Source organism: Chrysemys picta, chromosome 5, assembly GCF_011386835.1.
Source record: "Chrysemys picta bellii isolate R12L10 chromosome 5, ASM1138683v2, whole genome shotgun sequence".
Lineage (NCBI taxonomy): Eukaryota > Metazoa > Chordata > Testudines > Emydidae > Chrysemys > Chrysemys picta.
The window spans coordinates 15,278,341-15,289,769 of NC_088795.1; the positions used below are offsets into that span (position 1 = coordinate 15,278,341).

At 43.9% G+C, this 11,429-nt stretch overlaps 1 protein-coding gene across 2 annotated transcripts; it reads left to right on the top strand.

Moving 5' to 3' along the window:
• Window positions 1-649: 649 nt before the first annotated feature.
• Window positions 650-11,429, top strand: CCNG2 (cyclin G2). 2 transcript variants are annotated; one of them, XM_042856361.2, is made up of 8 exons: window positions 650-969; window positions 3,018-3,155; window positions 4,730-4,970; window positions 6,118-6,368; window positions 6,538-6,616; window positions 6,701-6,799; window positions 7,831-8,036; window positions 9,847-11,429. In XM_042856361.2, the coding sequence occupies exons 4-8, from the start codon at window positions 6,262-6,264 to the stop codon at window positions 9,974-9,976; spliced, it is 621 nt and encodes a 206-aa protein (XP_042712295.1). In that variant the 5' UTR covers window positions 650-969; window positions 3,018-3,155; window positions 4,730-4,970; window positions 6,118-6,261; the 3' UTR covers window positions 9,977-11,429. The 2 variants fall into 2 exon arrangements, with proteins under 2 accessions (XP_042712295.1, XP_005304150.1); XM_005304093.5 differs by having other exon boundaries at window positions 655-969; window positions 4,730-4,867.

The window sequence follows — 11,429 nt, forward strand, 5'->3', positions numbered from 1 at the left end:
ACAACAGCCAGTGCCCTCGTAGGACGCACGATCGGGCCCCGCAGTGACAGCGGGGAGGGGGCGACGCCAGCGGGCATCATTCCCTCCCTCACCGCAGCGCGCCCCCGCCTCGCGGCCGCGCGCAGCAGTTGCTAAGGCCTGGAACCGGAGGTGTGTTCGTGTGTGTCCCCGGCTGGCCAATCGCAGGCAGCTGTCGTCACCGCCGACCAATCTCAGAGTCGGAACAACAACAACATCAAGAAGGATGGAGGGGGACGACTCTATCCAATCAGCGAGCAGGATTCACGAACCAATCAGCGCGCCGGACGATTTGGGCGGACTTTTCAAAATGGAAAAAATCTCGGGTCCCTTTAAAAGTGTGATTTGACCTAGTTTCCGTCTCCTTCCGCGTCTCCACTTTGGTAAACACCCGGAGAAAGCTCGCTGCCAGGGAGCGAGTGGTGTGCACCCAGGCGCTGCCTAGGGACAGCTAATGGCCTAATTGAGCGCGGTGGTTGCCCTCTCGGCCTCTTTGTCTGCGACTCCCGGGGGACTCTTTAACCGCCCCCTCCCCTGCCTGACATTTCACCGGCCGGATTTGTCCGAGATCATTCCGCCCGGGAACATCTGCGGCTCCGGAGAAACAAAAACAAGGGGGTGTGGGCGCGGCGGGTCACGTGACGGGGCTGAGCGGAGGGGACGGAGAGCGAGCCAGCCCAGCCGCCTCCATTTTGCTGTGGCCTCAGCTGCCCCTCGCTCGGCGCCCGCGGGGAAGGCGGCGGCGATGGTGCTGCTGCCCGTGCAGTGAGTGCGGGGCGGGGCGGCCGGGGCCGCTCGCTGGTGACGGCGCCGCTTGGATGCGGGGCTGGGATCGGGGCCGCTGCGCGATTCTGCGGTGACAAGAGGCTGGAATCGCCCGCGCCCCGATCTCCGCTTCACCCCCCGCCCCCGGACCCGCTTCTCCGGCAGGGGGGGCAGCGCTGCTGAGAGGTAGGGGCCGCCCCGAGAGCGCCGGGGGTTGAGGGGGGAGGGCTGGTGGGGGGGGGAGTAGCAGAGGGGGCTGGGAGCCGTTGGTCTTGCTGGGGCTGGGAAGAGAGGGAGTTGGGGGAGCCGTTAGGCTTGGGGGGGGGAAGGGGGAGTTGGGGGCAGTCGCTGGGGAGGAAGGGGGGAGCCGTTGGGCTTGGGGGGGGAGCTGGGGAGGAAGGGGGGAGCCGTTGGGCTTGGGGGGGGGAGCTGGGGAGGAAGGGGGGAGCCGTTGGGCTTGGGGGGGGGGAGCTGGGGAGGAAGGGGGGAGCCGTTGGGCTTGGGGGGGGGAGCTGGGGAGGAAGGGGGGAGCCGTTGGGCTTGGGGGGGGGAGCTGGGGAGGAAGGGGGGAGCCGTTGGGCTTGGGGGGGGGAGCTGGGGAGGAAGGGGGGAGCCGTTGGGCTTGGGGGGGGGAGCTGGGGAGGAAGGGGGGAGCCGTTGGGCTTGGGGGGGGGAGCTGGGGAGGAAGGGGGGAGCCGTTGGGCTTGGGGGGGGGAGCTGGGGAGGAAGGGGGGAGCTGGGGAGGAAGGGGGGAGCCGTTGGGCTTGGGGGGGGGAAGAGGGAGTTGGGGGCAGTCGCTGGGGAGGAAGGGGGGAGCCGTTGGGCTTGGGGGGGGAGCTGGGGAGGAAGGGGGGAGCCGTTGGGCTTGGGGAGGAAGGGGGGAGCCGTTGGGCTTGGGGGGGGGAGCTGGGGAGGAAGGGGGGAGCCGTTGGGCTTGGGGGGGGAGCTGGGGAGGAAGGGGGGAGCCGTTGGGCTTGGGGGGGGGAGCTGGGGAGGAAGGGGGGAGCTGGGGAGGAAGGGGGGAGCCGTTGGGCTTGGGGGGGGGAGCTGGGGAGGAAGGGGGGAGCTGGGGAGGAAGGGGGGAGCCGTTGGGCTTGGGGGGGGAGCTGGGGAGGAAGGGGGGAGCTGGGGAGGAAGGGGGGAGCCGTTGGGCTTGGGGGGGGAGCTGGGGAGGAAGGGGGGAGCTGGGGAGGAAGGGGGGAGCCGTTGGGCTTGGGGGGGGAGCTGGGGAGGAAGGGGGGAGCCGTTGGGCTTGGGGGGGGGAGTGGGAGGGCTGCTCTCTCTCTGCTGGCCCCGGAGTTTTGTGTTGTGCCCCCTCCCTACTTACATGATGTGTCTGAACTGGTGGCCCCCTAGTCGGGACCCCCGTCAGGCTTGGGACCCCTTTGTGCGGGGCACTGTGCAAAGGCCGAGCTGTCTGCCCCAGTGCCTCCTGCCCCCACAGCTGGGTCTCGCTTTTTTAGGGCTGCTGCCCAACCTCCCTTTGTTTTGTTTCTCTCTCTCTCTCTCCCCCTCCCCCGCTCTCCTTGTGATAAGTTTCAGTTATTGAACAAAGACAGCACTCCCACCACACACACACACCCCAACCAGGGATGATGGTGGGTGATTGAAATATAAAGAACCTGATCGCTTCTATGCACGGATTCAGTGACTTCTAAAACATACCTAGATTAGATGGGGAGAGTCTGGCAAAAATTAAACCTTCAGATGTTTTGGGTAGAGAGTGGCCAGAAGCCATTTCTCCAACCACCTAACCGAAACCCAGTGTGATTCATTTCTGTAAGGCATTGAACTGTTGCTGCTGAACCTCCCTCTCCAGTATTATTGTTTTCTTTAATAACAAATCAGGCCAGAGCTCTCCCTGGGTCTGTGTAGGACACAACACCCCACACCCAACAGCAATTGCCAAACCCACCCACACTGTCACAGGAGAGGACTCCTGTCTCTTCTCTCCCCTCCCTCTTCAGGGTGGGAAGCATATATCACCATCTTCTCCCAATTCATCCCAGTCTCCTTTCCCCATAGAAGGGTAGGACTAAGTACACCACCCTAAGCTTTTTCTGGCGTAAAGACAGAATGTTTCATTGTTAAGACAAGGGGGAATAAGTGTTGCTAAAGTTGGACTCGGAATGTTTCACACTGATATTTGAGTCTGTAGATCCTGTCTGACTCCCATTGTCTAATTTTCATTCAATGGCACGCTACCAAATACTGAGATTTGTTTTCCTATTAAGATGAAGGATTTGGGGGCTGAAGAACAAATGAGCAATGAAGCTTTCTGGCTGTTCAAGCAGTTAAATCTACATTTGGAGCAAGAATGGAAGTTTCAGCCTCGGGAGAAGGGGCTGAGCCTGATTGAGCGCACTGCTGAGGTGAGGAGCAGGAGGAGAGCTTTGGCTCTAGGGGTGGAAGAGTTAATTATTCATGAGATCGATGCATTGCATTAAGAACTAGCTGTGTAAATATCAAAAGCTTTCCTGTAGTTTTACGCTAGGGAATTGCAGTACATGAAACTAAATAGTAAAGGGATGCTGTTAGTTCAAATTTAATACACAATTTAGGTTTTATACAAACTTGTAGGAAACTGAATACCAGTAGAAACACTTGTCTTTTAAAAGTCCCATTATCATTTTTTTTCTATATAAACATCCTTTTTATGTTTTTGTGGAGGTATTTTAATTAAAATAGATGTATATATTATGTGCCATGAACTGTCTTTAAATTTCAGCGCTTAAATTACTAGATATTTTAATTAATAGAAGAACTAGTTAAAAAATAAGGTGTGTTTTGTATCCGCATCTGATCTGTGATCTGCAAAAATGGTCCGCAGATATCAAGCGGATATCTGTAGACTTTCAGGGCTCTAGTATATAAAATTTGGATCCACATCCATCTGCAGTCCACAAAAATGGATTTGCAGGCTCTAGGGATGCCTTCCTGAGTTCGAGTTTAATGCCCTAATCAAACAGCTCCATCTGGGCAGACTCCCACTGAAGTCAGTCAGGCTCTGTGTCTGCTCCCCTTAGCAGGTATAGAGCCCCACTGGCTTCAATATGAAGTTAATAGCTTAGGTAAAGAAACTTATTTTAATGTATTAATGTTTCTATCTTGATTGTGTGCCTTCAAGTATAGAAAATATTGTTGATTCTTGTAGATTTTAATTATATATGCTGAAGTCATAGTGCTTTATGTCTTCAAAACACTGTACAAACAACTAAAACAATTCTTGGGGTTGTAAACTACTTGGGGTATCTTGACAAATTAGGCAGTGGAGACAGATCATTAAGGGAAATGGGCTTCTATACATTTAACGAAAGACATGAGAAGTGTCATCCCGTGTAATTTAATACTTTAATGATCTCTGTAAAACTGACCCAATGAGCTTTTCTGAATTTCAGCTGAATATGGAATATTTTAACTGGATGCTGTAAAGAAGAATTTTGATGAGTAATCTGTATTATCCCACAGGTAGCTCCAGGGGCACCCCTATCTACATGCCTACAAATTATATGTCTGCCGTGGTCCCTCAATATAAGCAGGGCTTATAATGGGTTTAATGTTTGCATTCTGGTGGAGAGTAGAGGGAACTCATTTAATACAGGAATTTTTCTGTGGCCTTTGCCCACACCCTGAGGTCAGGGCTTGTTCTGGTTATATACATTTTGGTAACAATTGTCTTTTAAAAACAAATGCATATTATAAATGTGGTTATACTTGATTTTGCACTAAGTTGACTTAGAAGGTCTGGCCTTCAGTCCAAACACTGTGGGTTTGTTGTGAGGCTTGGTAGGATAACTTACCACTTGTTTGGTAAATTAAAAAATCCACTGTTTTCACCACATAGTTCTTTTAAGATAATATTTGCCATCTGCTTGCCTACTTCTAAGACAGATGACATTGCATGATATAGTGTTGTTAAATGCTGATTTTACTCATTTCATTGCAGAATGAAAACACTTTATGTCCAAGACTAAGGAATGCCAAGGTTGAAGATCTATGGAGTCTGACCAGTTTTTTTGGATTTACAACTGAAACTTTTGTCCTGGCTGTCAACATTATGGACAGATTCTTGGCTCTTATGAAGGTATCTTGAGTGGGGAAGAAGTATTACTATGGCAAAGATCCTTGTGTTGAATATGCACGTTTCCACTTTAGTTTTACATTCATGACGTTTGCTTTGAACTAAGGTAAAAAACAATCAAGATTCTTTAATAATAAACAACTGTAATTCCTGTCTCCTGGTTAGCAACATCCTGTGATAGCTCCTACTTCCTAGTTCAGAACTGGGTAGGGCACTTCATGACAGATAAGATTGTTAGAGTGACTATCAAATATTTATAGGGTATCATAACTGCACGTATCTCTACATAGGTAAACAAAAAATATGGTTCAGGTTCTTGCCCTTAAAAGCCTATTATGTTAATCAAATAAGATGAGTCACAATATTTTTGCAAACTAATAGAATATTGAGAAACGTGTATACTATGGCCAATCTATGTGTAGTATTGTTAATATATAGTCCAGTGGAACTGCTTCAAGAGTACGTTGCTGGGGTATTCTAGGTAGAGGGTGCTCAGCTTTGGAATTGTTCCCCCCTGGAAGTTGTGCATTTCAAGATTTGCATTCGTGAACTTTTTTTTTCCTAACACTTTATTTTTTTGTTATACTGACAGCACTTTGCTGTACCTTTCTAGTGAAACTACCATGACAAAGTGCAATCTTGAAATGCACAACTTCCAGAGGCCACAGGGGGGAACAATTCCATAGCTGAGCACCCTCTACCTAGAATACTCCAGCAATGTACTCTTGAAGCAGTTCCACTGGACTATACATCAACAATACTACACATAGATTGGCCATAGTTATACACATTTCTCAATACTCTATTAGTTTGCAAAATAGAGAGGGGTGTGTGTGTGTCTGTATATATGTGTGTGTGTGTATGTGTATGTATAATATATATATATATATATATATAGGGGGAGGGGAGAGAGAGGAAAAATATGAATGAGATTAGAGTATTTGGTTTAGACAGGCATCATGTACCAGTAAATGCAGTCTAAACCTTTTACTTAATGTTTATATTGTAGTAGTGCCTAGAGGTCTCAACCAGGCTAAATCCCTGTTTAGCTGGGTGTTCTACGAACATACATGACCGTTCTGCCCAAAAGAATTTGCAGCCTAAAACATGAAATGCCTCATGTTTAACTGTAAAGGTTGTGTGGCTTTTAAACATGGTACTTCCATAGTAACATCATGTGGGTCACTAGATCATCACAGGTGTAACAATTGATAAACATTTGTTTGTTTGTGTTTGTTTGTTTTTTCTTTCAGGTGAAACCTAAGCATTTATCTTGCATTGGAGTCTGTTGTTTTCAACTGGCTGCCCAAGTCATTGAAGAGGAATGCAATATTCCGTCCACTCATGATGTCATCCGGATTAGCCAATGTAAATGCACTGTTTCCGACCTGAAACGGATGGAAAAAATAATTTCGGAAAAACTGCACTTTGAATTTAAAGCTACTACTGCCTTAACCTTTTTGCACTTGTACCATACTATTGTACTCAGTCATACCTCAGAAAGGTAAGTGTAGTTATACCATATACCATATCGGCAATGATCTGTCATAGTTATAAGACCCTTTTCCTCCTTTTAGAAATCTCATTAAATCGAATTCTGACATTAGCTTAAAAATAGCCATACTTTAATCTTACATTTTACCTGAGTATAAATGTTGTTATATTATTTGTAGGAAAGAAGTACTAAACCTTGACAAATTGGAAGCACAGCTGAAAGCTTGCAACTGCCGATTAATCTTCTCTAGAGCAAAAGTATGTACATTTCAATTGTTTTGCTTAGTAATTCATAATCTGATTTTGATTTGTGTATGCTGAGTGTGTTTTTTGTACTTCCAGCCATCCATATTGGCCTTGTGTCTTCTCACTCTGGAAGTTCAGACTTTAAAATCCATTGAGCTGTTTGAAATTGTTCTGCGTGTTCAAAAGCATTCAAAGGTAAACTATTTTAAATGGTTTGTTTACCTGTTGGCTTTAGCATGGAATAATGAAGTACCACTTTCCTAACCATGGGCATCCTGAACACAACCATAAGATGTTGGTTAATACCAGCACCCTTCCCCTTGGCATCTTGAGGTGTAAAACATACCATACCACTAAGACAAAATTACATGGGTACATTTTGCGCTCTTCTTTACCAAGAAGCAATCTGATAGCAGGGTCTTATTGGATGTTTATATGATTAAGAACCTGTTAAGTTCTTCATCTTATCCAGTCTACTTAAAGGAAGCGCCCCAGTCATCCTGCTTCTTACATAGGAAGGGGCTTAAACATGACTCTTTTAAAATGTGGTCTATGTAAATGTACCTTTTTGGTTTTTCTTCTTACACTAAAGATCTTTAATATAGAAAAAGTGAAAAGTACTGTCTTAAAGGCATTAATGAAACTAGTATAGCTGAGTGCTTTTGTCTTAACTTTAAGTGTACAATAAAACCAAGACTTTACAACAAGCAAATCTACCCAGATTTATTTAACCTGAAATGTGTTCCCAGCCCTGAAGGAATTATTTCATATTTCCTAGCTCTGAATAGTTTTGTCTGACGTCCTTCATAAAATCATTGATACTATACAATTTTAATTTTCTTAATACAAATTAAATAGTATAACCGATAATTCTGTTTTGTTTCTTTGTTAAAATCCTAAGATTCAGGGTCCTGAGTCATAACACCCAATGAATGCCAGTATGAGGCAGGGACTAACTGGCTCATTTGCTTAAACCTGCCTTTAACTTAAAGGCAACATGAATTTTATTTGAACTGTCAGCTTCACACTATGTTGCACAAGATTGTCTTAGGCCATGCTAAAGGAGCTGAACTTGAAAAGCGAAAAGGACTGACTTTTTAGTCCGTTACTTCAGCAGCATATCACTTGAATTACATGCCAACATGTTCGTAAAGGTGAGGAGGCCTCATTCTAGACGGTCTGCAGTATAACTAATTAAATGTTTTTCTCACTTTTTTCTTTTTAAGATAAGTGATAGTGACTTACTCTACTGGCGAGAGTTGGTTTCAAAATGCCTGGCAGATTATTCTTCTCCTGAATGTTGCAAACCAGATCATAAGAAGTTAGTTTGGATTGTTTCAAGACGTACAGCCCAGAATCTACAAAATAGTTACTGCAGTGTTCCTGAGTTGCCAACTATACCAGAGGTTGGATGTTTCAATGAAAGTGAGAGGTAAGTAACATTCCTAGGGTGGTGGTTTTCACTGATTTTGATAATTTCTACAAGCATTGTGGTGACACTTAGTCATAAAAATAGATTTGATTCAGTAGTTCTTATTTGCATGAACAGTTTCTTAAGGAAGCATAGTCTTTCTGGTTGCAAACTGACTTAAATCTCCAAAGCTATATATTGCTTGGGTAACTAGAAAATCACCTCAGTTTTCCCAAGCAGTTGAAGTCATGTGGCATGATCTGACTTAGCAGCTCCCAGGAATTTAATTTTAAGGACTGCAAGCCAAATGTTCAATGTTTCGTTGTTGGCTTTTTTTTGGTCACTTTAGTCCATGTTAATTTTTGTTTCAACAGTTTCTTAAAGGACTGTTGCTAAGAAGTTAGCATGTGTGGGAACCAAGTTTGAAATTTAAGGGAAGGTGAGGGGGGAAAGCAGATTTATGAGATGGCAGGTTGGTATCTCCGAACAAAATCAGAAGAAAATAGCTGAGGTGAGAAGTAGTTTTATCACAAGGAAGTTTAAACATGTTTGCAAGTAGTTTGTCTAGTAAAACTACCTTTGATGTAACTCTTCCTTCTCAAAATTATCAAAAAACAATGTGTAACCTTTCATGAGAAGACAACTTTTGTTTCATGTTCAATCGTGTTTGCAGTAGTGTCTAAGAAGCATCATTGTGCAAACACAATAGCATGCAGTTTCTGCTCTGAAGAACTTACAATCTCAATCGACAAGACAGCTACAGCATGGGGGGGAAAGGTGTATAACACAGGGAACCAATAATGCTGAGCTCTTGTTGGAAACATAGTTGCCGTATGTCATGTTTGTCTCACAATTTTGGGGCGGGGTGCCTACTTAAAAAGGGCTAAGCAAAATGGAAAGAAAAGGGGAGAGGGACATTCAGGGGAGCAGCGTAAGAAGCTAGGAAAGGCAGATGTGGAGTGAAACTGAGGTGAAGAGACTGAGGGAGAGGAAGGGACAGGGTTGGAGCAATCAGCACAGGGCAAAGGAAGTCCAGTCAAAATTGTAGAAAGGTGTCTGAATGTGTGCCGGTCCCCATTTGGCTGCTTCCGCAACAGCTCCTACTGACTGAAGCCTCTGGAGCAGTTTGACTCCAAGGCCACATGCTAGGGAGGCACCCCCTGTGTCCTAATGCCCCCAGAGTTTGTGTGGTTCGCCCTCCACGGTTTTGGGTCCATGTACTTGCTTGTGGAAGTGATGGCCACCGCTGCCCCCCATTTTACCAGCTCCGTTGCCCCGCAGTGCAATAGTCCCTAATTAGGTGAGTTCTTTGCACAGCAGTCTGATCCTGCATCCGTTTACTTAAATGGCAGTCGTATTAAACCTTTAGTAATCTGGATGGTTGTCAATACTAAACATTTTAAAGAAACTAGTAGCTGTGCCATTTCACACAACAGTATAAACATAGTGATAAGACGTACAGTGCCTGTTTGTGTTAGTTAATAAGTGGTAGCATAATCATGCTAGTGGATTAAAAACTAGGTCCAACCCTTGCTAATATGCTGTGATTTGAGCATTGGGAGCACAGTAACTAGTAATACAAGCTTTTTCTAATATTTTTGAAGTCTCTTTGCCAGTGGAATGAAATTCTGTAGAACTAGAAGTATGAAGAGCTTTTGAATTTCATTGGCATCTGACATTCCACAGCAACTCAGTATCTTTATAGGAACAAAATATTTCATAAAATGTGGGATCCCAAAAAAAACCCAACAAAACTTTGCTACCTTCATGGCTGCTTGTGTAGTCATCCATGATTTGCGTAAATTACAAATAATTCTTCCTTCTCTTTTAGTGAAGACTCCTGTGAAGACATGAGCTGTGGAGAAGAAAGTCTTAGCAGTTCTCCTAGTGATCTAGAAGGCAACTTCTTCTTTGACCTCAAACCTAAATCTAAGTGGAAAGCTCTCAACTGTCAGTCTTAGCAATTTGATTGCACTAGAGTACAATTTTTAAATGTACCATAGGTTTTCTTGGCAATAACAAATGAGTAGGTAGTATCCAGGCAAGAGTTGCTATGGAATACCTAAGTGCTTATAATGCCTGCCTTTTTTTAGAATTCTGATTTAAGCAGCCATTTAGGTGCCCGTTCAGCAAAATACTTACACAGCCATAGTCCTGTTGAAGTGGACTATTCTTGTGAGTAACATGATGCATGTGGACAAGTACCTTGCTGAATTCGGTCTCACAGCATAATGGGCTAGTATTTCAAATGGTAAAACCGCTTTAGAGCGCACACGCAATCTTCAAGAAAAGAGGTTGTATGTGTTCTATTGTACTCATTTCTTTTGGGGCAGGAACTATTTTAACCAAAATTATATATTTTGATGGTGTACTCTAAGGATTTTAAAATCTTTGCTTTTTAAACTTCAGGAATCCTTGTTTGATTAGGAGTATGCATGATCTATTTTGGGAGGAATATAGACTTAAATACCTTTAAACCCATTCATACGAATGATAGTCTAGTATGTATGTGCTGGGGTTTATTTTAGTATTTTCATTTTAAACTAATGCAGAATAAGCTTATGCTGAATTTTATAATATGAACTTCAATGTTTAAAATTTGAGTGTGAACAAGTCAATTCATACTATTAGACTAGAAGTATTAACATGTTCAATTTTATAAGTCTACATTCCTTGAAATATTTAACCCTTGTAGTTGATTTCAGTATTCTTCCACTGTCAAATGACTAAATCCATAATCAGACTGGTTTGCATGCTTATGTGAAAGCTGTTAGTGCAAGAAGAGTTGGTATTATGCAGAAATGTCAGGTAAATGTGAAGTTGATAAAGTGGTTGATATAATGGCAGAAACTTGGTAATTTTTTTGCATTTTTGTTAAAGCACACAGATTAGTATGATTGCATTTCACTCGAGTATGGACAGCTAGCAAATGAGGAAATTCACTCTATAGAATAACGGTAAATGTGTGGTAGTGCCAACATAAAAATGAAGGGGGCAAAAAAAGACAAGCTAAAGTTTAACGTTTGTAGAAGTAAACATCTTTCTAGGATGTGCGGATGTGAATGGTGATGTAAGTTCCTGAATGTTATATGCTTTCAGTTTTATAAACTTATACAAACGTTTACAAAATGTATTAAAAAAAAATGTAAATTTTAAAAATGTACAGAAAAATCTTAACTTTAAATGAACAAAAAAGTACTGTATTTTTTTACATTGTGTATGTAACTCTGTAGGTAGCTTGCATGTGAATATTAATTTATTGTGTATTCTGTATGATACAAATACTGTCTATTGAAGTCTTGCTTTTTCTACAGCAGGCCTCAACATCCAAGATATTTTCTGAACCCAGTCTCTGTTAAAGGTTATTAAACCTACTGTTTTGCTTCAGTTCAGAATAAAAATAAAGCAGTTGTA

What these genes read in the sequence shown, in the direction of transcription:
- CCNG2 (XM_005304093.5), top strand. Translation starts at nt 3,018, where the DNA reads ATGAAGGATTTGGGGGCTGAAGAACAAATGAGCAATGAAGCTTTCTGG. An exon ending in TAATCTTCTCTAGAGCAAAA is followed by an intron (nt 6,617 to 6,700) that starts GTATGTACATTT and finishes TTGTACTTCCAG; the next exon opens with CCATCCATATTGGCCTTGTG. An exon ending in TGTTTCAATGAAAGTGAGAG is followed by an intron (nt 8,037 to 9,846) that starts GTAAGTAACATT and finishes CTTCTCTTTTAG; the next exon opens with TGAAGACTCCTGTGAAGACA.